The sequence below is a fragment of the Leucoraja erinacea genome, chromosome 16, assembly GCF_028641065.1.
Source record: "Leucoraja erinacea ecotype New England chromosome 16, Leri_hhj_1, whole genome shotgun sequence".
Lineage (NCBI taxonomy): Eukaryota > Metazoa > Chordata > Chondrichthyes > Rajiformes > Rajidae > Leucoraja > Leucoraja erinaceus.
Window position 1 is genome coordinate 33,249,024 of NC_073392.1, and position 27,217 is coordinate 33,276,240.

Below are 27,217 nucleotides of genomic sequence, written 5' to 3' on the forward strand. Positions count from 1 at the left end.
CGCGCTGGAGCTCTGGTGAACTGTGACCGCCGAGATCAACACCTCCGGGCTGCGGGTCTGCGGAGCGGAGCGGGCGGCGCCGACTCAAACATCGGGAGCCTGGGAGCTCCAACCCGGCGCGGCCTTGTCGGCTTCGGAAGCCACGGTCCCCAGCTAGGAAGCGGCCGTTCCAGGTGGCCCAGCCGCTGTGAGGACTCTCCCGACGCCGGGGCAACACCACCCGGCCAGAACGGCCAGGAACATCGGGCCTCTGTAGAGGCAATAGCGGTGGCCTCAATAGGCCTGACTTTGGGTGAACTGGGGATGGGGACTGGACATTGTGCCTTCCCCCACAGTGGTATCCACTGTGGGGGGATGATTTTTTAGTGTGTAAGTAAACATGTTAGTCTGTGTCCAAGATGGCTGTCGGAAGGGAGAGTGGACGCTGGCGCGCTTTAGCTGCCGCTGCTCTCCCTTCACATTGTGTTTTTTGATTTTTTGTCTGTGGAGCAATTTCTGTCTTTAATTTGGGTATTGGTGATGTCCTTATTATTCTTTTTACTCCGACTATATGTTTTTTTCTCTTCTGTTAATTTCTGTAAGGTGTCCTTGAGACTTTGAAAGGCGCCCAAAAATAAAATGTATTATTATATATATATATACACACACACACTCATTATATGTAGTAAAGTCACACACACACACACACACATATATATATATACACACACAAACACACATATATATATATACATATACATATATACACACACACACATATATACATCATATATATATATACAGTATATATATAAATATAAATATATATATACAGTATATATATATATATATATAGGATGAATATATATAGATAATATATTCCAAGGACATATGTTGCATTGACTCAGAGGTTTTGCAAAGATCAACACACTTTTAAACGTAGCTTCAATGAATTCTGTGCGTACATGCCTTGGTCTTTGGGCAAAGACAGTGAGATATAGTTAAATCACAATTGGCAAATCATGACAGTGGTTCATTGCAAAAGGTTTCAGCTTTATCAAGAACTGGTTCACTTCAATCTCATTTAGGATCCTGGTCGTGCTGACTGCTGGGAAATATTCCCAATAAGGCTGCATTGCATTGCCTCGGTGACGCGCACTCGCCAAGCAGCCAGCGTGTCGGGAGCGCGCAGCCAGAGCCGGGGAGAGGGAGATAGAGAGAGGAGAGAGGAGAGAGAGAGAGAGAGAGAGAGGGAGGGAGCCAGCAGGAAAGGAAAGGAGAAGAGAAAGAGAGAGAGCGACAAAGAGCACCTGGGAGGATGGAGAGCTGCCCTCACACGCTGGTTCTATAACGCCCTGGGATCACAGGGCTTTATGCAAAGAGCGGGTCGTGCATTGGTGTCGAGGAGAGAGAAGGGAAGATGTTGCCTTCACAGGAAGCCTCCAAAATCTACCATGACAATTACATGCGTAACTCCAGAGCCATCGGCGTGCTGTGGGCCATCTTCACCATTTGCTTCGCGATTATTAACGTGGTGGTTTTCATCCAGCCTTACTGGATCGGAGACAGTGTCAACACGCCCTATGCCGGCTACTTCGGCCTTTTCCATTACTGCGTCGGGACGGGTTTAAACAGCCGGGATTTAATCTGCCAGGGAACCTTCTCCGATTTCTCCAGCATCCCGTCGACTGCATTCAAGGCGGCGGCGTTCTTCGTGCTGCTATCCATGGTGCTGACCCTCGGCTGTATCACTTGTTTCACTCTGTTCTTCTTCTGTAACACGGCCACTGTCTACAAGATCTGCGCTTGGATGCAGCTTCTAGCAGGTAGGGTTGGCTGGCTGGCCGGCCGATGCCAGTGTGTGTGTGTGTGTGTGTGTGTGTGTGTGTTTACGCGCGCTTTACAATATCTATATATGTATGTGTGTCTATGCTGTGTTCATCCTGCGTGTGTGGGGGGGGGGATGTATATCCCACGGCAGCCGCGTTGGCGAGAGACAGGGGGGAAAGCATAACTCCAACGCCTTGGCATCCCTCTGATCGTTTGCCAGCATCAGGTACCTACTGCCAAAGCCCAGTGCCACCTTAATGCCAGCGGATTACACGTCCCACTAACACCCACCTAACACCATGTCTTACCACACTCACTGTTATTAATCGAGGTGATCTTCTGGGGGCATGTGGTACGTTATATAACATGTAGTGCAATGATTAAAGGTGGCGATAGAATACAGGATGTTAACACTGACTAATTCCTGAGCTCCAGTCGCGAGTGACTTGAATGTAATTCGAAGTTAATGTGATGGATCCAAAGGTTCTGAACCTTCTCTGGTGATCTGGGTGGAATAATATTCAGGCAGCCGGGCCCTGGACGTCGCTGGTTGTACCTTGTACCTTGCAACACATCAAAGCCACCGACTGCACGGCATTGAATGCTAATCAGTGCTGTAGTATTCCTCAATGTGGTTCTCTGATGGCTAGGAATAATCGAGGCGTTTGATCGCAAGGTCTAGGTTACCGGTAGCAGGGGGTTTCCAACGGAATATTGGGCTGATATCCCCGATTCCATGTCAGCCCTTGAATTAGTTGATCCGATCAAGTGCTAGGGTTGAACTGGCCGCGGTCTGGGAAGAGTTAATTGACCAGCAAGATGGAAACAGACTACTAATAAATCGGCCGCCAAAGCAGACAAGGAAGACGTATATTTGTTTGTGTAGCTGGCTCTCTTCTTGTTCAAATATGTTATTGAAGGGAGTGATTGAAGCGAGCGGTCTTGGCAGGATGTGGAACGAGCGATAGGCAATATTATGAAGCTTGAATGCCGATAGTTAGGTCTCGGTGCTTTTAGGAAGATCGACTGTCGGATACACCACAGTCGGGTGGCATATTTATTTCTTCCACCCCCTCCTCTCTCCTCGCAGTGATCTGAGTTTGTCTACTACCCGGGATAGTTATTATCACAGCACGATGGTTTGAGCCTGTTGGTCGAGGGGGACGAAGGGTTCCAAATGACGCCGAGTTTGTTGTATTATTTTGAGCCGCTGCTTGCAAATAGCAGGTCTTTATATGTTTTAGGAAACGAAAGAGTGTCTCCATTATTGAATCAGTGTAGCCAGTTAAACCCCAATGCTGTTACATGACTACTAAATCCTCTTTTCATATTGCAGAGCGTTAATTTTAGCTCACGGAATAAGAGGCTTACTGAGGCCAGAGTACTGGCCCTCGGGTTCGTTTTGAGCATTAAATCACATATCCCCTGGAAATATTGCGGTTTGGGGGCTTGCGTCCCCTATTCGGGGCAGGGAAAATATTCGAGAATTTTTCTGCAGGTAATCATTTGATGAGTTTACATTTCACGTAAAGAAATTGTCAGAACAGATGAAATGAAGTCAATCTGGAATTCAACCCATCCTCCACCTTTCCTTCACGGTATTATCCCTGCACATTGTTGTGGAAAGCAGACAATGGAAACCTATGGGCCTGGGAGTGCAGGTCTGTTAACCTTTCCTGCTACCAAAAATATCAGGAATAACTATCAGGAAATGAACTTCTGGTCCTTCCTGGTTGCTGTCTGCAAAGTTACCACAAACATCTTCTTAATCTTCAAAATTATGAGAGGAATAGATCGGGCATATGCACGGAGTCCCTTGCCCAGAGTAGGGTAATCGAGAACCAGAGGAGAAAGGTTTAAGGTGAAGGGGAAAAGATTTTAAAGGAATCTGAGGGGTAACTTTTTCACACAAAGGGTAGTGGGTGTATGGAACAAGCTCCCAGAGGAGGTAGTTGAGGCAGGGACCATCCCCACATTTAGACAGGTACATGGATAGGACAGGTTTGGAGGGATGTGGGCCAAACACAGGCAGGTGGGACTAGTGTAGCTGGGACATGTCGACTGGTGTGGGCAAGTTGGGCCCAAGGGCCTGTTACCTCGCTGTATCACTCTATGACTCTAAACGGTGAATGTGTAATTTGGTGGAAAAATTCTGGGTCCATTTCACTCTGACCTCCTTTGGTTATTAAAATAAGATCTGAACCTATCTTTTGCCCCAACAACAAGGGAACACGGCATTGCATAGACGAATACAACCTCCACATTGTAGAAAAATAGATCATAGGAGCATTGGAGAAAGTATAAAAAAGTTACTAGGTTGAAAAAAGGCTTGTTTGATCAGAAAAAAATGAACAGGCTGGGACTCTTGCTACAAAGAAAAGAAACTGAAGGGTGGTGTGGCAGAAGCCTTTGAGAAAATGAAATGGTTTCATATTACGATTAAGATCAAAATTGGGAGGTATAAATATATGACGGCCATGAATAAGTTGAATTAGGAATTCAGAAATAACATCTTTATCCAGGGAGGTTTGGAATGTGGAATGTTGTACCATGAGGAATAGTTGAATTGAGTAAGGTAGATACATGTTAAGGCAAGCTAGATACTTGAGACACAAAGGAATAGAAAAATAAGTTCTTGAGCTAAGATGAATTAGAATGGAAGAAGGCTCCAGTGAAACATAAACACAAATCAACACGTTGAAATGATTAACTTGTATCTATGCAATAAACATTGTATTATGCATATGGTCTAATATGTCTAGCCCTTGAGAACAAAAATATACCTACTTTACCATCAATGCCTTAAAATTCCAATCATTTTCCCACTTCATTTTTGCAACTTTGGACAAAGGGTGTTAAATTAAAATACCTTTATGGAAAAACAGCTTCCACGCATCTGAGATACACAAATTGAAGCCTCGATTCTTTTGAATCATTGTGGTCCTTGCACTCAAAAAATGTTTGACCAAAAGCAACTGTTTGTGTCAGTCATTTGGCCCAATTCGTAACAGAGTCTACATTGAAGCTGTTTAATTTAAAGTCAGGTAATTGTGTATGAATGATAAACACTATTGTTTAAAACTCTTTTCCATCATGTTAGCAGATCAGTTCACCCATTTATAGAGCCTTCATTGCAACAGAAGAGAGTAATGTCAGCTAAAGGCATTAAGTGCTTGCCACATAATTTCAAAACCATTATCTTTATGAAAAGTGGTTTTGTATTTGTCTACATAACCACGTTGTCTGGTTGTACATAATTGTAGTATCACTTTTGTTATCGTTGTGTCTCACTGCAGCCACACCAATAGCTTTAACAAATATTTTTACTTAAGAAAGAATGGTGATACTGTGAACGGAAGTGTTATCATTGCTGCTTGAGTGCCATTCTTTGATGTCAGGACGATGGAGGTGGAAGCTTTGCAATGGACCACTGTGGTAATGTTGGATGCAATGTGTTTTCTGTAAACTCTGCACAGTGCTAAATGCATGGCTGAATTCAGTATCCATTAGTAAGTAAGTAAGTTTAAGTTTATTGACCAAGTATTCACATACAAGGAATTTGCCTTGGTGCTCCACCCACAAATAACAACATGACATACTGTGACAGTTACGAATGACTCAAAAAACACTAAACAATAATAATAATAAAACCACATGGAAAACAAAAAACTGCAGGTTCTGGAAACAGTTTTTCCTAATTTCCCCAGTTCTTATGATGGGTCATCAACTTGAAGCGCTAACATCTCTGCAGAGGCTGCCTGACAGGCCAAGTGTTTCCAGCATTTGTCATTACCTTTGTGAGCCAAAGTTGGTCAAAACTGTGGTTTAAATTAGTCAGTGAGAAAACGTAATTATTTTGAAATTTGATTACAATTATTGAGAAGAGGGAATAAAATCAGTTCCCAGAAAAACATCTTTGAACTGATGAATGCAAACTATAATGATAGAATTCTCAAATGAACAGCTGGCAAAGTTTTACTTTTGTGGCATTGATAGCATTGTCACAATAATTACTCTATAAAAAAATAAATGTATAAAATATAACTACATTTGAATATTCTTTGGAAAAACACCTGCTCATTCTATATCTATCTTCTTCCCCATTTTTCGTTCTTATGCTTTAATTTTAATTGTATCTGGTCACCCCCATTAAGGAAAGATGTTGAAGGAGGCTTTGAAGAGACTTATCAGACTGTTGCCTGGATTAGAGGATATAAATTGTCAGAAGAGGTTGTACAAACTTGTAGCATCAGAGGCTGAGAGGAGACTACAAAGAAGTCTATACATTTTTAAGAGCCATGGATAGGAAAGATGGTCAGAGCCCTTTATCCAGGGCGGAAATGTTAAAGAATCGAGGCCATAGCATTAAGATGAGAGGAGCACAGTTTAAAGTAGAGTGGCTTAGCAAATGTTAGTTATTCACCAAGATGGGAGGAAACCTAAGAAAAGGGAGACGAGCACATGGTTGGGGGAGGTAGGTCTTTTCATGCTGAAGTTCCTCAGTATTTGAATAGTTTTAATTGAAATACTTACATACCATTTTTTTCCCTGAGGTACAGCATGGAAACAGGGACCTTGGCCATTCAATTCCGGTACCCAGACAGGGTGTCGAAGGACAAGAAACCGAAGCCAAGTAGTGGAAGCCAAGATACCGAACAGAAACGCCAAATGATTCTGGGAATGCTGAGGGAGATAGTTAGATAGATAGATAGATAGATAGATAGACAGACAGATAGATAGATAGATAGATAGATAGATAGATAGATAGATAGACAGACAGAGACAGACAGACAGACAGACAGACGGAGAGAGGGAGGGGGAGAGAGGGAGACAGGGAGGGGGAGAGAGAGAGAGCGAGAAAGAATGAAAGAGGGAGATAGATAGATTCCAGCCTCTTAACCCCAAGCACCGTGGTAGATCAACGCTTACAAAACTAATCCGCTCTATGATCCTTGGCAGTCGAGAAGCGGTGAAGGAAAATTAAAAATCCCCCCCACCCTCCCGTCTCCCCCAGCCAGTGATGTGATGGACACGGGGTCCGGACCAATCGCTGACAAGGTCTCGGACAAATCCCATCCCCGGAGACGTCATGTCCGTTATTGGGCTTTTCGTCGTGGCGCCCGTTCGGTTATTTGGCTTTTCGGCGACGTTTCCGTTCGGTACCTTGGCTTCCACTTCTTGGCTTTGGCTTCTCGTCCTTTGACGCCCTGTCCACATGTTCAAGTCCACCCTGACCATTGAATTGATAACCTATTCACACTAGTTGTATGTTAACCCACTTTCTCATCCACAAACTGCTCTTTAACAGCATCCAAAAATCTGGCCATCGGTTAGAAACCAGCTCCAATTAGGCGCAACAATATGCCAGGGACTGATAAATATCACAGATTTGATGTGTAGGAAGGTATTGTGGATGCTGGTTTATACCAGCCTCGGCAGTGGCGGAGCCTCAGCGGCGGCGGTGAAGCTTCGCGAGTCGACCCGCGGTCTTCGGTCGATGAGGGCACGGGGGAACCACCGTAAAGGGTGGGGGGGGGGGGGGGGGGGGGAACAAAGGGGGGCCCGGCATGGGGGAGGGGGAAGAATAATGAACAGGGGACGACCTGGCATGGGGAAACCACCAGTGGGGGGGGGGGGGGAAGAACAATGGAGGAGTCAGTGGGGGGTACTTTTTAACTTTGTCAGTGCCCTATATGGCGTCTATTTGCATACCTTGGGTATTCAAGCAAAGAATTCCACTGTGCCTTGTCACATGTGACAATAAAGTATTCCATTCCATTTCATACTGAAGATAGACAGGAGTTGCTGGACTGCTAGTGCTGGACAAAGTGTCACAGATATGAGTTGGTCAGCCCTTGACACAAATGCATAAAGCTGAGAAGATATTGAAAGTCTGAAAACTGACTGATATCCGACAGAGCCCGGAGCTCTCTATTCTGCTGGGATGCTCTAACACATGAATGAGGAAATGTATTAACATTGCAACATAACACCATAAAATTAAATAGACTTTGACCCGTCAGTTATATTATGTCACAATCCGACATATTTCTGACTTCCCAAAACTTGTAAGGGTGAATATTTCTGCCCTGCATTGATTCAAATGTGCTGAATTTTCTCTCAGAACTTCCATGGACCTGCACTACACTAACTGATAACATTTATACCTTTCAGTCACACTATTCCTTATTATAGAGGCAAACGATGCCTGAGGCACGTTAGTGGCATTTTTAAATATTAATGGCGTAGGAATTGAAGATCAGATTTAGAGTCATGGAGTCATAGAGCCGTTTAGTTTAACCTGCCCATGCCAACCAAGATGCCCCGTCTACGCTCGTCCCATCTGCCCGCATTTGGCCCATGTCCCTCTAAGTCTTTCCTATCCGCCCTGTCCAAATGCCTTCTATTTGTTGTTATAGCACCTGCCACAACTAGCTGCTCGGGCTACTCACTCCATATATATCCACCATATATATCTCTATGAAAAAGTTGCCCCTCAGGTTCTTATTCATTCTTTCCCCGCTCATGTTAAAACCATGTCCTCTAGTTTATGACGCCCCTATTCTGGGTAAAAGACTAAAAGGCTTCTGTGGGTAGAGATGGGGATGGTGAATTGGTGGGTGGGGATAGACGGGGGAACAGGTTTTAAAACAAACATTGAAGAAACTGAGATTTATTCCCAGTACAGAGGCAGTTTGTTGAATGGGATGAATCTTCAAGTGGCGGTGCCTTTGCTGAACTTGCAATCGCAAGATTTCACTGCACCTCCATTCAGGGAACCCAGCAATCCTTCCAGGTGAGACAGAGGTTCACGTGCACCTCTTCAAACCTCACCTACTGCATCCGGTGTGAAGAAAGGTCTGAAGAATGGTTTTGGCCCGAAACGTTGCCTACTTCCTTCGCTCCATAGATGCTGCTGCACCTGCTGAGTTTCTCCAGCACTTTTGTCTATCTGTGACCAAGCATAGACCAAGCGATCGTTTTGCTGAACACGTGCTCAGTCTACCAAGGCCTACTGGGTCTCCCGGTTGCTGACCATTTTACCTCCCTTCCCCATTCCGACACTGACCTTTCTGTCCTGGGCCTCCTCCATTGCCAGAGTAAGGCCACATGCAACTGGAGGAACACCACCTCATATTCCACTTGGGTAGCTTAGATCCCAATTATATGAACTTTGAATTCTCCAATTTTGGATGAACTCTAGAAAACCTCTCCTCTTCCCCTCAAATGTAATCATGTATAGCCTTTCCGCTGACTGGAAAGCACTCAACAAAAAAGCTTTTCACTGTACCACGTGACAATAAACAAAACTGAATTAAAGTACTGGAGAATTTGTCCTCTATTTGGCATTGAGATCTTCTATGCAACAGGCTAATTACTTGAAGATGGACACAAAATGCTGGAGTAACTCAGTGGGACAGGCAGCATCTCTGGAGAGAAGGAAAGAGTGACGTTTCGGGTCAAGACCCTTGTTCAGACTGAGTTGGGGAAAGGAAAGTGAGAGATACAGACGGTGATGTGGAGAGATATAGAACAAATGAATGAAAGATATGCAAAAAGTAATGATGATAAAGGAAACAGGCCATTGGTAGCTGTTTGCTAGGTGAGAACGGGAATCTGGTGCGACTTGGGTGGGGCAGGAATGGAGAGAGAGAATGCAGGGGTTACTTGAAGACTAATTACTTCTCCTTTTATACATCCAGATCGCTTTTGAAAGAGATTATTGAAGATGTATCCACCATAACAGCTGATCATTAGAATTTGCAGTGTGATGTAGGTTTCCGCATGGTGTTCTGGAAGTTGGGGAGAAGCTTTGTTTCTCCACATCTACCTTATTGACTCTATCAGCATAAACACCTTTTTGTAGGGAGGAACTGCAGATGTTAATTTGAACCGAAGACAGGCACAAAAAGCTGCAGTAACTCTGTAGGTCAGGCAGCACTTCTGGAGAAAAGGAATAGGTGATAAAGGTGTTCTACAGGAACATCTTTATCTGATCACACGAGCAATTGTATACACAATCATGTGTGTACAATTCATAGTGTGAGGGGGGGATAGTTAGTGTGTGTGTGGGGGTGGTTAATGTGTGTGACGCCCAATCCCCCCCCCCTCAACTGCACGTTGAGGGAACAGACCCAACGGGTCTGCACTTGGTCTAGTATTCTATATACTCCTTGAATGTGCATCATATTGTTTCTATAAATTAGCCCTTTACATCCAGACGTCATTCTGATGATTTTGTTTCATACTCCTATTAATGACATTTTTCTGAGGTATTATGTCCATTTTTTTATAGCAGTACTCCAGCTGGATCTGATTAAAGATATGTATTCTCAAGCTATAAATAGAACAGTGCAGCACAGAAAATGGCCTACATCATGTGATCCATATCCCTCCCTATCCATGTGCCTACCTAAAAAAACTCATAATTTCCACTATCATATCTGCCTCCTTCACCACCCCTGCCTGGCACTATGTTCGATGCACTTACCACCATCTGTGTAAAAAAATGTTTTAAACCTGGCCTGCACATCTGCTTAAACTTTGCTGTTCCAACCTTAAAGCTACGTTCTCTGGGTCGGGTACTTTTCGGCGCTGCTGTTTCGGCCCCTCCGTTTTAGCGCTGCACATAGTTAATGCTTGTCACCGAAACAGCGGTGCCGAAACGACTGTTGCATTTCTGACATTTGCTTGGTGCGGTAAGGTCAGTCAGTTTCGAAGAGTTTTGAGGGAAGCCTGCAGTTTGGTAAAAGTTGTCGGTCGGTCTCTGCTGTTTTCCCAGTGCTGGAGCAGGGAGGTTTGTTTGTAGAATGGGAGTGAGAGCTTCCTATCGCTTTTGTACACACACACACGCTGTGTATAAAAGCGATACCTGTTTACCTTGCTTCATGTTTCGAGCAAGATACTGTTCTTTTTGGAGTAAATATATTTAAATGGCAACAGATCGGAGCCTCCAAAACGGAGGCGTCAAAACAGCGGCGCCAAATGGTACCATTCCGACGCTCGCTAGTCTTCAGCATCAACAATCTGGATAAAAGATTCTGACTGTCATAATGGTAGAAACAAAGAACAGCAGATGCAGGTTTATACCAAAGATAATCTTCGGACTGAAAATGGATCCGAAACCCAAAATGTCACCCATCCTTTTTTCTCCAGAGATGCTGCCTGGCCCGCTGAGTTACTCCAGCCCTTTATGAAATGAAATGAAATGAAATGAAATGAAAATGAAAATGAAAATGAAAATGAAAATGAAAATGAAAATGAAAATGAAATGATTCAATTTATTGTCATTGTCAGTGTACAGTACAGAGACAACGAAAACAGTACAGAGACAACGTCTATTTCTGACTGTCATATTTGGATTCCAACTTCATGGAGATGGATCATCAGTTTTTTTTAAATTACTTCTGGTTTACAAAGGGACAATGTAGCGTCCTTAACCATTCCATTGTTTCTTTTACTGGGTTTGGTGGAATGTGGAATCAATAGTCTCAGAATGTTTGTATGAAGTATGATATAATATACAGTCCTGATGAACAGATGGTTGGGTCAGCAGGTTAAGTGGTTGTGTTATTTAAGTGAATATCACAGATGTAGCTGAGAAGACAAAACCTCATAGATGCTGGTAATCTGAAATCATAACAGAAAATGATAGTTAAGAAGCAGGTTAGGCAGTGCCGTGGAGATGGGAACAGAGCCAGCTTTTCTTGGAAATTGTTAGAAATTGAAAATTTTGTGGACGTCATAATTTTTAAACAAGCGCAGAAGCAGACAAAAATGGGAGAGGAAAGGAAAGAACAGAACAGAGCGAGGAAGTGTTTAAAAAGACAAAATGGACGAGGTTGCCAGAAAGAGGTTGGAATGAAATGAATAAGATGTAGAAGATGGCCTCGAATTTGTACAAAAGACTATATTTTTTATTTGTATATTTGTACAAAAGACTATTTTTTTGCTGTCTGGTAGAAATGGGAGTCCTGCTTTTGATCTGAAATAGCTGAATGAGACGGCGCAGTGGCGCAGCGGTAGACCTGCAGTGGCAGTGTCACGGGTTCAATCATGCCTGCAGGTGCTGTCTGCGAGGAGTTTGCACGTTCTCCCTGTGACTGCGTGGGTTTTCTCCGGGATCTCTGGTTTCCTCTCACATTCCAAAAATTTACAGGTAAGGAAATTAATTGGCTTTGGTAAAATGTCCCTTGTGTGTAGAATGCGAAAGTGGGGTAACATGGAACTAGTGTGTGGGTGATGGATGGTTGGCGTGGAGTCATTAAACTCATAAATTCTGGGAACAGAATTAGGCCATTTAGCCCATCAAGTCTACTCTGCCATTCAAACATGGCTGATCTATCTTTCCCTCTCAACCCCATTCTCTGCCTTCTCCCCATTACCCCTGACTCCCCTTACTAATCAAGAACCTGTCAATCTGCACCTTAAAAATATCCATTGACTTGGCCTCTGCCACAGCCGTCTATGGCAATGAATTTCACAGATTCATCAGCCTCTGAGTAAATAAATCCCTCCTTTTTATGTTGAAGGATCCCTTTATCTAATTCTCTGCCCCAAAATGCCTCTCTGACCACTTTGCCATCAGTCTCTGACTGTGTGGGGCATGGTGGTGCAACAGTAGAGTTGCTACCTTACAGAGACACGAGATTGATCCTGACCACAGGTGCTGTCTGTATGGAGTTTGTACGTTCTCCCTGTAACCTGCTTGGGTTTTTCCGGGAACTCTGGTTTTCTCCCACACTGCAAAGAATTCAAAGGTTTGTAAGTTAATTGGCTTTGGTAAAATTGTAAATTGTTCCAAGTGTGTGTATAGGATAGTGCTAGTGTCGATAGCATATCGTGCGTAGGATATTGCTGGTTGGCATGGACTCGGTGGGCTGAAGGCCCTGTTTCCTCCGCTGTATCTCTAAACTAAACTAAACTCTAGGTTGTTCAGTGAAACAACATCTCGATTAGGCACTCTAAAGGGTTGCTAGTTTATCAGACAGCAAGAATGGGTAATGATGCTGGAGTTGCCATTTACAGAATCTCCAGAGACATCGTTTAGCTCTTTCCATGTCCCTTTTCCTTGCATTATCATTCCTTTTGTCACTTTTAAGGGTATGGAAACACAGTGGCTATGTTGCAGAATTAGTAATCCACAGGTCTCGACTAATGGCCAAGTGACAAGTGCTCAAATCCACCAGGGCTAATTTAAATTAATGAAATAAATCTGGAATCAAATGTTGGTGTCAGTAATAAAGATGATGTAACTATTAGATCATCATAAAACCCTGCTTAGGAAGCTAATTTGCTTTTCTTACCCGGCCCATCCTATTCCTGATTCCAGAGCATTTGCAACACGGTTGCTATTGACCTGCCCTCTGAAATATTGCTGGCAGCTACGTGAATTTAAGATAATTCATCATGGATAATAAATGCTGATCCTTGTCCACATCATTTTATCACTTCTTTCATCGGGAAGAAGATACAGGAGTCTGAAATCCGTGAACTCCAAGTTCAGGAACAGCTTCTTCCCAACAATCATTAGGTTGTTGGACGCTACAAACATCAATTAAGCTACAAACTATGAACTGTCTTGTTTGCACTTGGGACTCCAGGTTTTTTTTTGCACTTTTTAAAAAGGTGTTGAACTATTTTATTTATGATGTTATCTATGAGTAATGTGTTCACAGTTCTGTTATGCTGCTGCAAGTAGGAATTTCAACGTTTGTTTTTGGTGCTTATGACAATTAAACAGTCTTGACTCTTGACTCCATTGAATAAATAAATAAAAAATACTCTTGCTTTCATCTCTGTTTCCATCTCTGTTTCCTTTCTTCCATTCCCCTGCCTGTGTTTCCCAGCTGCACTTGTAACATCGTCCAATTCTGAAGAAAGGTTGCAAATATAGTGGAAAGACTGGCTTCAATATTCTGCTTCCATTTACTCAAGTGTTTTGTTCACTTTAGAGATACAGCGCGGAATAAAGATACCTTTGGCCCACTGAGTCTGCACCGTCCAGCCATCCCCATACACTAGCACTATCCCACGCACTAGGGACAATTAAAAATGTTACCTAAGCCACTAACCTACAACCCTGTACGTCTTTGGGTGTGGGAGGAAACCGGAGCGCCCGGGGAAAGCCCACGCAGAATGGGGAGAATTTACAAATTCCTTACAGACAGCATCCACAGTGAGGATCAACCCGGGTCTCTGGCGCTGTAAAGCAGCTACTCTACTGCTGCGCCACCATGCCGTCCTGTGGTGGAACGTCTGTTTCCAAGGATACAACACTTGCTTGAAGATTAACCCGTACCTGTCAGCTCAAAATTCCATAATACGGTTCAGAAAACCATACTGAATTTACCATATTTCCATTCACCTTATCATATAGAAGGCTATTTTCCCGTCAAGTTTATGCTGACTCACAGAGCAATCAATTCCCCAATTTTTCTTTCCTGTAATGTATTTTTTCCCACATTTCCGTCAACCCATTCCTGATCCTACTTCCCACCGATAAACAAAGAGGAATTTACAGTGAAAAATCCATCTAGCAACAGACATCTTTGAGATGTAGGAGGAGACCAGAGAATGGGGTAAATAACTCCCACAGTCATAGGGAGATCGAGCAAACTGCAGCACACAGCAGTTCTGCTAGCTGAGCCTCTTTTTTTTTTTAATTGGCAGAATTTCATCAATCGTAACAGAGGAATGTTATATTGGCAGACTGAATTTGGGTCTTTCCTCATGGGACAAGAATGAATACCATAATGCATGCAGGTGAACCCATGAAAAGCAATTGTCTAAGTCTTGACCATTTAGAGTCATAGTCCTAGAGTCATACAGCATGGAAGCAGGCCCTTCATCCCAACCTGGTCAAGCTGACCCATATGCCCATCAATGGTAGTCCTATCTGCCCGTGGTTGGCCCATATCCCACTGGGCGAGTCCAGAACCAGGGGCCACTGTCTTAGCTGAAAAGGGGATGCCATTTAAGACTGAGGTGAGAAAAAATGTTTTTCACTCAGAGAGTTGTGAATTTGTGGAATTCCCTGCCACAGGGGGCAGTGGAGACCAAATCATTGGATGGATTTAAGAGAGAGTTAGATTGATCTCTAGGAGCTAGTGGAATCAAGGGATATGGGAAGAAGGCAGGCATGGGTTATTGATTGGGGACGATCAGTCATGATCACAATGAATGGCGGTGTTGGCTCGAAGGGCCTAATGGCCCCCTCCTGCACCTATTTTCTATGTTTCTATGTTTCAAAACCTTTCCTATCTATATGTCTGTCCAAATGTCTTATCAATTTTCCACCTCATAATATTGTTCTCTCTTAGGAAGATCCTTTTCCATCTGGCATTTACATGTCATTGCCATTCTGTAAACTCATAAGGAATAGGAGTAGAATTAGGCCATTTGGCCCATCAAGACTACTCTGCCATTCAATCATGGCTGATCTATCTCCCCCTCCTAACCCAATTCTCCTGCCTTCTCCCCATAACCTCTGACACATGTACTAATCAAGAATCTATATCTCTGCCTTAAAAATATCCACTGACTTGGCCTCCACAGCCTTTGGTGGCAAAGAATTCTACAGATTCATCACCCTCTGACTAAAGACATTTCTCCTCATCTACCTAAAAGAACATCCTTTAATTCTAATGCTATGACCTCCAGTCCGACACTCTCCCACTAGGGGAAACATCCTCTTCACATCCACTCTATCCAAGCCTTTTACTATTCTGCATGTTTCAATGAGGTCCCCCCTCATTCATCTAAACTCCAGCGAGTACAGGCTCTGTGCCGAAAAATGCTCATCATAGGTTAACCAACTCATTCCTGTAAACTAGTGAATTCTTGCCAATACCCTTGTAGAATGGTGACAGAATCAAAAGCATAGAATTAATTACATCAAAGATAGATACAAAGTGCTGGAATAACTCAGCAGGTCAGGCAGCATCTTTGTAGAAAAAGGATGGGTCGGGACCCTTCTTAAGTGATTACATTATTTTTTTTACATAAAACATTTAATTCAGTTTTAAAGATAATAAATTTAAGTTATTAGTAATATACATTTAAAAGTTAAAATGTATGTGGACCATCTTTAAAGGTGATTGTAAATTTACATACAAATATGCAAGGATCAGGATTAGGACTCTCAGCCCTTTGAATTGTTCAATCATTCAATAAAATCACAGCTGGATGGATTTTAATCCCAGTTCCATGTTCGTGTCTATCCACAATAACATTTTACATCCTTGCTTATCAAGATTCTATTGATCCCTGTTGGACAAATATTCAAACTCTGCCTCAATCAGCCTTTATATTGAACATGGAACACAGAACATCACAGCACGGAACTGGCCCACAATGGGTCGATCCACAATGTCCAATGAATATGATTTCCAATTAAACAAATCTCCTCTGCCTTTACCTGATCCATATTCCATGCCTCTACTTCTTGAGAAGACATAGGAAGTTCGGCATGTCCCCAACAACTCTCACCAACTTCTATAGTTATGCAGTAGAAAGCTTCCTGTTGGGATGCATCACTACATGGTTTGGGAACAACTCCACCAAGACTGCAAGAAAATTGCAGAGAATTGAGGGCGCAGCCCAGACCCTCTCACACACCGACCTTCCTTCCATCCTTCCTCAATACTTCATGCTGCCTCGGCAAGATCACCACCATAATCAAGGACTAGTCTCACCCTGGTCACTCCCTCTTTTGACTTTAATCGGACTATACTGGACTTTATCTTGTACTATATGTTATTCCCTTTATCCTGTATCCGTACATTGTGGACAGCTCGATTGTAATCATGTATAGTCTTTTTGCTGACTAGATAGCATGTAACAACAAGCTTTTCACTGTACCTCGGTACACGTGACATTAAACTAAACTAAACTTAATATATTCCTCCATTCCCTGCATATCAATGTGTTTATCGAGAAACATTTTAAATGCCATTACCGTACTTGCCTTGACCTCCAGCCCAGGTATTCCTTTAAACACTGCTCCTCGTACCTGAAAGTTATGCCCTTGAGAGGAAGAGACCTCTTCTGCCTTTTGCTATGTTCTTTGAGGAAGTGAGTTGCAAATGTCCTTTAAATGTTGTTAGTTCCTGCTTCAACTACCCCTCTGAAAGTTTGTTCCATATACCTACCCACCCTCTGTGTGAAAAGGTTGCCCCCCAGATTCCTATTAAATATTTCTCCTCTCACCTTCAACCTATGTCCTCTGGATATTTCCCCATCTCTGGATATTCTCACCAAAGCACATGGAATTGGAACGTGGACTTCTTGCTTTTCGATTGAAATCACCGGGAATAAACAATAATACTTAGTTTTCTCCTAATTACATGCTGAACCTGCATACTAGCCTATGGCAAACAATGTATTACAATCAGTGAAAACAGTATCCAGACTCTTACTGCGGGTCTGCGGAGCATAGGTCAATGGACTTCTTGGATCTGGTCTGCCGTGCTCCGAAATAAAATAAAAAATGCTGCAAATGCTCAGCAGGTTACACTGAGATTACATAAATGAAAGCAACTACTCTCTTGTAGTTGTAGTTTCCCTAACATCAGTTTAGTTCAGTTTAGAGATATAAAGCACGGAAACAGGCCCTTCAGCCCACCGAGTCGGCGCCGACCAGCAATCCCCACACACCAGCATTATCCTACACACTAGGGGCAATTTACTATTTTTACCAAAGCCAATTAACCTACACATCTATAAGTCTTTGGCGTGTGGGAGGAAACCAGAGAAAACCCACATGGTCACGGGGAGAACATACAAACCCGTGCAGACAGCAGCCATGGTCAGGATCTAACCTGGGCCTGTGGAGCTGTACGGCAACAGCTCTACTGCTGTGCCACTGTGCTGCCCCATCTCTAAATTAAATAGATTGCTACATGCTAAAAAAAATCGGTTCTTGGCCAATGAGCCTGCTTGTAGTCTTGAGCAAATTGCACACAATGCCATGGCATATATGGTTGTTGCAAGTTCCACAGTGTCCCTATCGTGTATTTGAAGCTGAATAATCATTGCAATTGACTGAAGAGGCACCATGTTTATAAAGGAATTCCCAATTATGATGACTTGTTGGCATGAGTAGTCAATAATCAAGTGTGACTAATGGCAGTGCAGAACGGAACAGACTGTTGTTCAATGACTGCATGGCTGTTGCAAAGCTTCATGTTTCTTCCATAGCAAAGTAATTGTTCCTTTTGACGAAAGGATAACATAATGAAATATACAGACTTGGATCATTCTGAAGGCAGTGAGCTAAAGTGTCTTCTATCCCTCAGCTTTCAAACATAATATTAATGTTCTTAGTATCTGGTTTCAGTATATGAATATTGTTACTAAATACCTTACAATTTGAGTACAGTGTGTTAATTAGCATTATGTGTCAGGAGGAACAGCAGATGCTGGTTTAAGCTGTAGACACAAAATGCTGGAGTAACTCAGTGGGACAGGCAACATTTCTGGATAGAAGCAATGGGTGACCTTTCGGGCGAGACTGTTCCAAATACTCTCAGCCGAAACATCACACATTCCTTCTATCCAGATATACTCCCTGTCCAACTGAGTTACAATAGACAATAGACAATAGATAATTGCTGCAGGAGTACGCCATTCGGCCCTTCGAGCCAGCACCGCCATTTAATGTGATCATGGCTGATCTTCCCCAATCAGTACCCCGTTCCTGCCTTCTCCCCATATCCACTGACTCCGCTATCTTTAAGAGCCCTATCTAGCTCTCTCTTGAAAGTATCCAGAGAACCGGCCTCCACCGCCCTCTGAGGCAGAGAATTCCACAAACTCATAATTCTCTGTGAAAAAAAAATGTTTCCTCATCTCCGTTCTAAATGGCTTACCCATTATTCTGAAACTGTGGCCCCTGGTTCTGGACTCCCCCAACATCGGGAACATATTTCCTGCCTCTAGCGTGTCCAAACCCTTAATAATCTTATATGTTTCAATAAGCTCCCTCTCATCCTTCTAAACCCCAGAGTATTTAAGCCCAGCCGCTCCATTCTCTCAGCATATGACAGTCCCGCCATCCCGGGAATTAATCTTGTAAACCTACGTTGCACTCCCTCAATAGCAAGAATGTCCTTCCTCAAATTACGGGACCAAAACTGCACACAATACACCAGGTGTGGTCTCACTAGGGCCCAATACAACTGCAGAAGGACCTCCTTGCTCCTATACTCGATTCCTCTTGTTATAAAGGCCAACATGCCATTCGCTTTCGTCACTGCCTGCTGTACCTGCATGCTTACTTTCATTGACTGATGTACAAAGACCCCCCAGATCCCATTGTACATCGTTTTCCCAATGACACCATTTAGATGACAATTTAACTTCCTGTTTTTGTTACCAAAGTGGATAACCTCACATTTATCCACATTAAACTGCATCTGCCATGCATCTGCCCACTCACCCAACCTGTCCAAGTCACCCTGTATTCTCATAACATCCTTTTCACAGTTCACACAGCCACCCAGCTTTGTGTCATCTGCAAATTTGCTAATGTTAATTTGAATCCCTTCATCTAAATCATTGATGTATATTGTAAATAGCTGCGGTCCCAGCACCAAGCCTTGTGGCATCCCTGCCATTCTGAAAGGGACCCGTTAATCCCTACTCTTTGTTTCCTGTCTGCCAACCAATTTTCTATCCATGTCAGCACTCTACCCCCATAGAAACATAGAAACATAGAAATTAGGTGCAGGAGTAGGCCATTCGGCCCTTTGAGCCTGCACCGCCATTCAATATGATCATGGCTGATCATCCAACTCAGTATCCCATACCTGCCTTCTCTCCATACCCTCTGATCCCCTTAGCCACAAGGGCCACATCTAACTCCCTCTTAAATATAGCCAATGAACTGGCCTCGACTACCCTCTGCGGCAGAGAGTTCCAGAGATTCACCACTCTCTGTGTGAAAAAAGTTATTCTCATCTCGGTTTTAAAGGATTTCCCCCTTATCCTTAAGCTGTGACCCCTTGTCCTGGACTTCCCCAACATCGGGAGCAATCTTCCTGCATCTAGCCTGTCCAACCCCTTAAGAATGTTGTAAGTTTCTATAAGATATCCTCTCAATCTCCTAAATTCTAGAGAGTATAAACCAAGTCTATCCAGTCTTTCTTCATAAGACAGTCCTGACATCCCAGGAATCAGTCTGGTGAACCTTCTCTGTACTCCCTCTATGGCAAGAATGTCCAATACCATGTGCCCTCATTTTGCCCAGTAATCTCCTATGTGGGACCTTATCAAATGTTTTCTGAAAGTCCAGGTACACTACATCCACTGGCTTTCCCTTGTCCATTTTTCAAGTTAGATTCTCAAAAAATTCCAGAAGATTAGTCAAGCATGATTTCCCCTTCGTAAATCCATGCTGACTCAGACCGTTCCTGTTACTGCTATCCAAATGTGCCGCTATGTCATCTTTTATAATTGACTACAGCATCTTCCCCACCACTGATGTCAGGCTAACTGGTCTATAATTCCCTGTTTTCACTCTAACGCCTTTCTTAAAAAATGGGATAACATTAGCTACCCTCCAATCCACAGGAACTGATCCTGAATCTATAAAACATTGGAAAATTATCACCAATGCATCCACAATTTCTAGAGCCACTTCCTCAATACGCTGGGATGCAGACTATCAGGCCCTGGGGATTTATCAGCCTTCAGTCCCATCCGTCTACCCAAAACCATTTCCTGCCTAATGTGGATTTCCTTCAGTTCCTCCGTTACCCCAGATCCTCTGGCCACTAGTATATCAGGAAGATTGTTTGTGTCCTCCTAGTGAAGATGGATCCAAAGTACCTGTTCAACTCATCTGCCATTTCCTTGTTCCCCATAATAAATTCACCTTTTTAAGTCTTCAAGGGTCGAACTTTGGTCTTAACTAATTTTTTCCTCTTCACATACCTAAAGAAGCTTTTACTATCCTCCTTTATATTCTTGGCTAGCTTGCTTTCGTACCTCATCTTTTCTCCCCGTATTGCCTTTTTAGTTCTCTTCTGTTGCTCTTTAAACATTACCCAATCCTCTTGCTTCCCGCTCATCTTTGCTATGTTGTACTTCTTCTCTTTTATTTTTATACTGTCCCTGACGTCCCTTGTCAGCCATGGCCGCCCCTTACTCCCCTTTCTTCCTCTTTGGAGTTACCTCAGCATTTTGTGTCTATATTTAGCATTATGTAACAATTGTCCAAAATGGATGAAGTCCAATACAAGGGCATTAAGTATGCATGTTGTGTATTTGTATACCCCTGATTGTCAGTTCCTAAATGGCCTGTCCAACTTAGGCGTTATTATGGGCGACTACAGGCGGCTGCCGCAAAATTTTCAACATGTTGAAACATTTCTGGCGACAGTGGCGACAATTTTTGCTGTCGTAGGTTGGTGAAGGCGCTGTTGTAGGTTGTCGCCAGATGTCGTAGGTGAATTCCATTTAAACTAATCCCTGGCAGTCGCCTAAAGAGTCATCTAAGTGTGTGCTATGACCATCCATCTGTAACAGATCTGTAAGTCGAGTTAGAGGTTGCTGTTTTAAGCTTCTTTCATTTATAGCAGGGAATCATAATTCCCTTGGTGCTGTAACACTAGACGATGTGTATGTTGCCTGACATATTTTCATAAGACAGTAAACCACAGAAGCTTGCTCGTCTCACATTTCATGTTATATTTTATTTATTGGAAACTAATGTAATATTCTGAGAAATTCTTCAAGCAACTGGAGCGGAAAGTTATGTTAATGCCTCAGTTTCTAGGCTGGTAATGAGAGGACCAGGAGCCATTGGGAAAGCCTTTTGAACACAACAGTTCCCTTGGGTTTGACTATTTTGCTATGTGCAAATGTTAATGGTTATCGATTGAGGACTTTGAAACGATGGGGTTACAACGTGGAGACGAACTTTAAGGATGCAGGATAATGAAATAGAAATCTTAAAATCATGGCCTTTAAAACTACAAACAAGGACAGGACAAATGAAGGGGCAGCACGGTGGCACAGTAGTGGAGTTGCTGCATTACAGTGCCAGAGGCCCGGGTTTGATCCTGGCTACGGGTGCTGTCTCTACAGAATTTGTACGTTCTTCCTCTGAACACATGGCTTTTCTCCGGGTGCTCCGGTTTTCTCCCACACTCCAAATTAGGTTAAATGGCTTTGGTAACATTTGTAAATTGTCCCTAGTATGTTGGGTAGTGTTAGTGTACGGGGATCGCTGGCCGGCGTGGTCCCGGTGGGCCGATGGGCCTGTTTCCACGCTGTATCTCTAAATTCAACTAAACTAAATGTAAGTATGATCAGGGCTCAAAGGGCAATAATGGCAGGTTAGTTATTGAGGTTTTGTTTCTGAAAAGATAAGGTCGACACCGGAGGGCAATGAACCAAATACCTCAAATTTAAGACAGAGACGCAAGAGACTGCAGATGCTGGAATCTTGGATAAAAAACAAACTGCTAGAGGAACACAACTGGTCAGGCAGCATCTGTGGAGGGAAATGAACTGGCAATGTTTTGGGTCGTGACTCTTCTTCAGACATTTGAGTCTCTCAAATTCAAAGTTCCTTGTTTTCAAATGCACCTTGTTGACATAAGTCCCTCAGATCTAGAACCTCTCTCCAGCCTCATACAATCACACTCACTCATTGCGGGCATCATGATTAAATTGGTAAGTGATCATTATCCGACCAAGCTAAGTCACTTGCAGTGCTTTTGTATCCATGAGTATCTTGTCACATTAGAGAACTGCAAAGAGCTCAGCTAACAGAGAGTTGCAAATAAAGCAGCCAAAATTGACTCGATTATCTGTTATAAGTAGAGCCAGGATGTCTAGGCACTAAAAAACTAGGCAGGCAAACAGGCATAAAAAATGACAAAAAAGGCACGGAAAAGACATTTATTGAACCCGGGTCGCTGGCGCTGTAAGGCAACAAGTTTACCGCTGCCTCACTGTGCTGTCTCGTGTTCATACATAGGTATGAAAATGAACAGTAGAAAAATATAAGGTAGACAAAAATGCTGGAGAAACTCAGCGGGTGAGGCAGCATCTATGGGGCGAAGGAAATATAAGGCACTTTTGTTGAAGTCATGCATTCATTTAAATTGCTACTTGATATATTACAAAAGGCATTTCAAGTATCAATCTTCATTACAGATTATATACACATAGTGTCCGCAACTTCTGTACTGACCTTCCCACAAATACCTGACTAGAAAATTGTCTTTGATTGAGTTCAATAAAACGAGCGCAGCTGTACACTGGTTGTGGAGTAGTGCATCAGCATTAAATGATATGCTGTCATCTTTATAAAGCATTGCGCTAAGCAATTTAAAATAAGCGATGCATCAACGTTCCATGTAGATTACAAAATAACTCGTATATATTTCCTGTCATCAGGGTGTTCTGGCAAATTGTCACACTCATATTTTCCTAAAACAGTTCAATGAAAAGTCCACAGAAAGGAATTTGAGGGGATGCTTGTTTTTATGATGGATTGGGCTACATCGACAGATCTCTGCAATTTCTTGTGGTCTGGGGCAGAGATGATGGCAAACCAAGCTGTCGTGCATCTCGATATTGCATAGAGAGTTTTTACACTCAGTGTGTTTCCTTTTGCGTGTTTGAGCATTTGATTCCATCGGCATCATTTACAATCATTGGCTTTGCTTCAGTAATATTATCTTTGATCAATTCTAGTTGAGCGGCTGAAATTCCCAGTGTGAAGGAATGCAGAATGCAAGACATGTGTGCGAAAATGAAAGTAAATTAATTTTATCAGCGATTGTTTATAAGTGGTTAATGGGAGAATGTACAAGGTTCTGTAATCTGCATCTGACCAGCTGTGGCTGATGGAAGTAGCTTCATTTTGATTCTAACCTTTATTGCACATGACCTGAGAACAGTTGATGGGGGCATTGCAGAAGGAATGTTACCCCGCTTCACTTTCTTCCCAGACGTGACAAATGATCTTCAGCTCTCATTACTGACCTGCTTCTGCATTGCTGAAGGGACAAGCATGGGAGGGATCAGTAGATGGAACCATCTGCAATAGAAGGCAGTCAGTACTCGCATCGAATGATCAATAGCAATCTCTCAGAAGCACCTCAAAGAAAATGTTAGCAAAAATAAATTTTGGAATAATGCCAGATTGCAGGAATTTCACAGTATGCCACTGAGAATAGTCTGTTTGCTATGTATTAATTCTCAACGATTCATCAGTTCTGACAGGGCTAAACCATAGATAGAGGGTGCTATGACTGATGGCTTCAGTGCCTTCTTCCAGAGGTTAGGCCGCGATTCAGAGCTGATTGTCCATTGCAATTTAAACGAGCTGAGGTACTGACCCTAGGTGATCATTCACGGTAGTGTAAACAGGCAGTGAATAATACACCGTTCCAGACCCTGCACCTGTGGGAAGCATTCTTAACTGAGTACTGGGTTGGATTATGCAGAGTCATCGACTTTTTTTCCACTTAACAACCTTCAGAATCAACATCCAGAATGGAAATTTATTTCACTACATAAAACAGGCAAAGTGAAAGTGAAGCTTGATGTTGTTAAGTTATGAAGGGAGCAGTGAAGATACACAAGGATGTTGCCAGGACTCGAGGGTCTGAGCTATAGGGTTGAACAGGCTAGGACATTATTCCTTGGAGTGTTGGAGGATGAGGGGTGATTTTATAGTGTAAAGCCCCTGTCCCACTTAGGTGATTTTATCGGCCACTACAGACAACTAGGCTGCCGCCACATGGTCACGAGGTGACGCCTGTATGGTTGCGAGTCGTCTCCTCAAGTCGCCTAAAGAGACGTAACGTTTTTCTGGTCGCCGCTGGATTTGGAAACGTTCAAAACTTTTCTGCGACTGTGGGCTTGACGTAGCTTGTCTTCTCCTGTCGTAGGTGCTGTCGTAGTTTGTCGCCAGGACGACGCAAGTTGTCGCCAGGTGACGTTTGCTGTCACCGGGTGCTGACTTCGGTGAATTCCATTGGCGACTACCTACGTCAACTGGCGACAGGTACTGGCGACTGAATTGTCTTCCGTTGTCTTCAGTAATCGTTGCTTGCCATAGCTTGTCGCGGGTGGACGTAGGTTGACTTTGGTTGTCGTAGGTTGTCGTAGGTTGTCGCTTGCGTGGTCGCGGGTTGTCGGAGGTCGACATCCTAATGGGTCGGTAGCTTGCCGTAGCTTGACGTCGACTAGGTGGTAGGTTGTCGTAGCTTGTCGTGGACATTGTCGGTGGTGGGGGGTCCAGTCGCTGCTTTTCGGCGACCTGCCACGACTGTGACAGTCGCCGGCAGTCGCCAAAAAAATCGCCTAAGTGGGACAGGCCCTTTAGATCACGAGAGGAATAGATAGGATAAATGCACAGAGTCTTCTACCCAGAGTAGGGGAATCAAGAATCAGGGGGGAAAGATGTAATAGGAGCTTGAGGGGCATTATGCATTTTGCTAAAGAATGAAAGGTGAGATGAATGGGGCACAAGTACACTTTTGGACTGGTTGGGTTGAATGGACTGTTTCCTTCAATAGAACGTATAACAATGATTTGGAAGGTTTAGTTTAGTTTAGTTTATTGTCACGTGTACCAAGGTACAATGAAAAGCTTTTGTTGCGTGTGATCCAGTCAGCGGAAAGACACTGCTGAAGTGGTGCGTCACCTGTGGAATGGCAGGAAATGCTTGGGTTGAGTGGGGCTTGGATATCAGGCCTTGGGATAGCTGACAGGATTTATTATTGAAAGGGTTAGATTTCAATGAGAATATTTAAGCTTGGCGTGGCATCTCATCTGTAACATCATCTCAAGCTGCAGTTAAAGGGAACTTTGTAAAAATTGCCAGTTACACTTGCATCAAAAGCTACTCGTCCTTTGAACAAGCTGGCAACATACTCTCTGATCTCTGGAAATCTCTCGCAGGCAGGGCCGGCCTTAGGAGTTGCGGGGGCCAGTTGGGAACAATTTTGCTGAGCCCCAGGTTCCCAGCCAAGGTCTGTAGATTCATAGAAATATAATTAAAGTCTATTATAGACTTTATATCTCTATGGTAGAATGGAAAGTAATCAAAATGTGCGCTTAAAAAGTGCCTGCGACTTAATGGACCAAACAGATTTAAGCTACATTTTAATATAAAATTGCATACATGTAAACCTACAAGTAACAAACAAAATGTGTAGATCACCTCTGAAAAGTACATAGTTACAATACCACTTGTTTTAGTGACTGTGAAAGGAAAAAAAAAATGTGATTTAATTAAATAGATCCTGGAAAACCAATAACTATTGGTGAAAAAACAGTCCAGGCATAAATTTTGGGCTTCAACCCCATCCTACCCTTTGGGCTTCTACCCCATCCTAACTTAGTTGTGTGTGTGTGTGTGTGTGTTAGGTGTCTGTGCGTGATGTGTGTGGGGGAGGGAAGGAGAGAAGGGAGGGAGGGAGGGAGAGAAGGGAGAGAGGGAGAGAAGGGAGGAAGCACAGAAGGGAGGGAAGGAGAGAAAGAAGGGATGGAGCGAATGAGAGAAGGGAAAATAGAGAGGAAGGAGGGAGGGAAGGAGAGAAGGGAGGGAGAGAAGAAGGGAAGGAGAGAAGGGAGAGAGAGGGCCGGCGGCGGGTGCGGGCGGACGGGTGAGAGCTGAGGCCGATGTTTGTAAACGTTGCTCGAACCCCCGGCCCGGCCCTCCGCGTATTGTTCATCGCGTCTCCCCGGAGGAGAGAGAGGGGTGGAGCCGGGGCTGTGTGCGTGAAGCACCGTAACTGGAGGGGCGGGAGCACTGTCCCGGGACCGTGAGGGAATGACCCACCTCCCCCTTCTCCATTCCCCTCACACCCCCCTCCCCGTCTACCCCTTTCTTCCCCCTCCACCCCTATACTCTCTCTCCGCCCCTCTCTCCCCCCCCCACCCGGGGTAGATCTACCCGAGCCGAGAGTAGATTACTCTCTTGCGGGGCCCCCTTACTCGCGGGGCTCAATTGGGAGCAATCGGTCCAATCTGCTTAAGGCCGGCCCTGCTCGCAGGACTCTCATGCAGAAGCTTGATCAATGTACAGGCTACAATCCAGGTTGGCCAAGTAGACATAGGCAGCATCCTAGAGGTTGAGACCATCATCTCCGTCAATGAGCTAACGAGAGTGGCAATAGGGCACGCAATGTTGAGGGAGTTTAGTTTAGTTTAGTGATACGGTGTGGAAACAGGCCCTTCGGCCCACCGAGTCCACACCAGCCAGCGATCCCCACACATTTAGATTATACTACACTAGGGACAATTTCTACATTTATTCCGAGCCAATTACCCTACAAACCTGTACGTCTCTGGAGTGTGGGAGGAAACCGAACTTCTTGGAGGAAACCCATGCGGTCACAGGGAGAACGTATAAACTCCATACAGGCAGCACCCATAG

At 43.7% G+C, this 27,217-nt stretch overlaps 1 protein-coding gene across 2 annotated transcripts in view; it reads left to right on the forward strand.

Moving 5' to 3' along the window:
• Positions 1–1,043: 1,043 nt before the first annotated feature.
• lhfpl4a (LHFPL tetraspan subfamily member 4a) overlaps positions 1,044–27,217 on the forward strand; it is a 200,708-nt gene continuing 174,534 nt past the window's right edge. The window contains exon 1 of one of the 2 annotated variants that reach the window (XM_055648100.1): positions 1,044–1,805. In XM_055648100.1, the coding sequence (XP_055504075.1) occupies positions 1,400–1,805 (406 nt within the window). In that variant the 5' untranslated portion in view covers positions 1,044–1,399. The remainder of the gene's footprint in view (positions 1,806–27,217) is intronic. The other variant, XM_055648099.1, reaches the window with a different exon arrangement.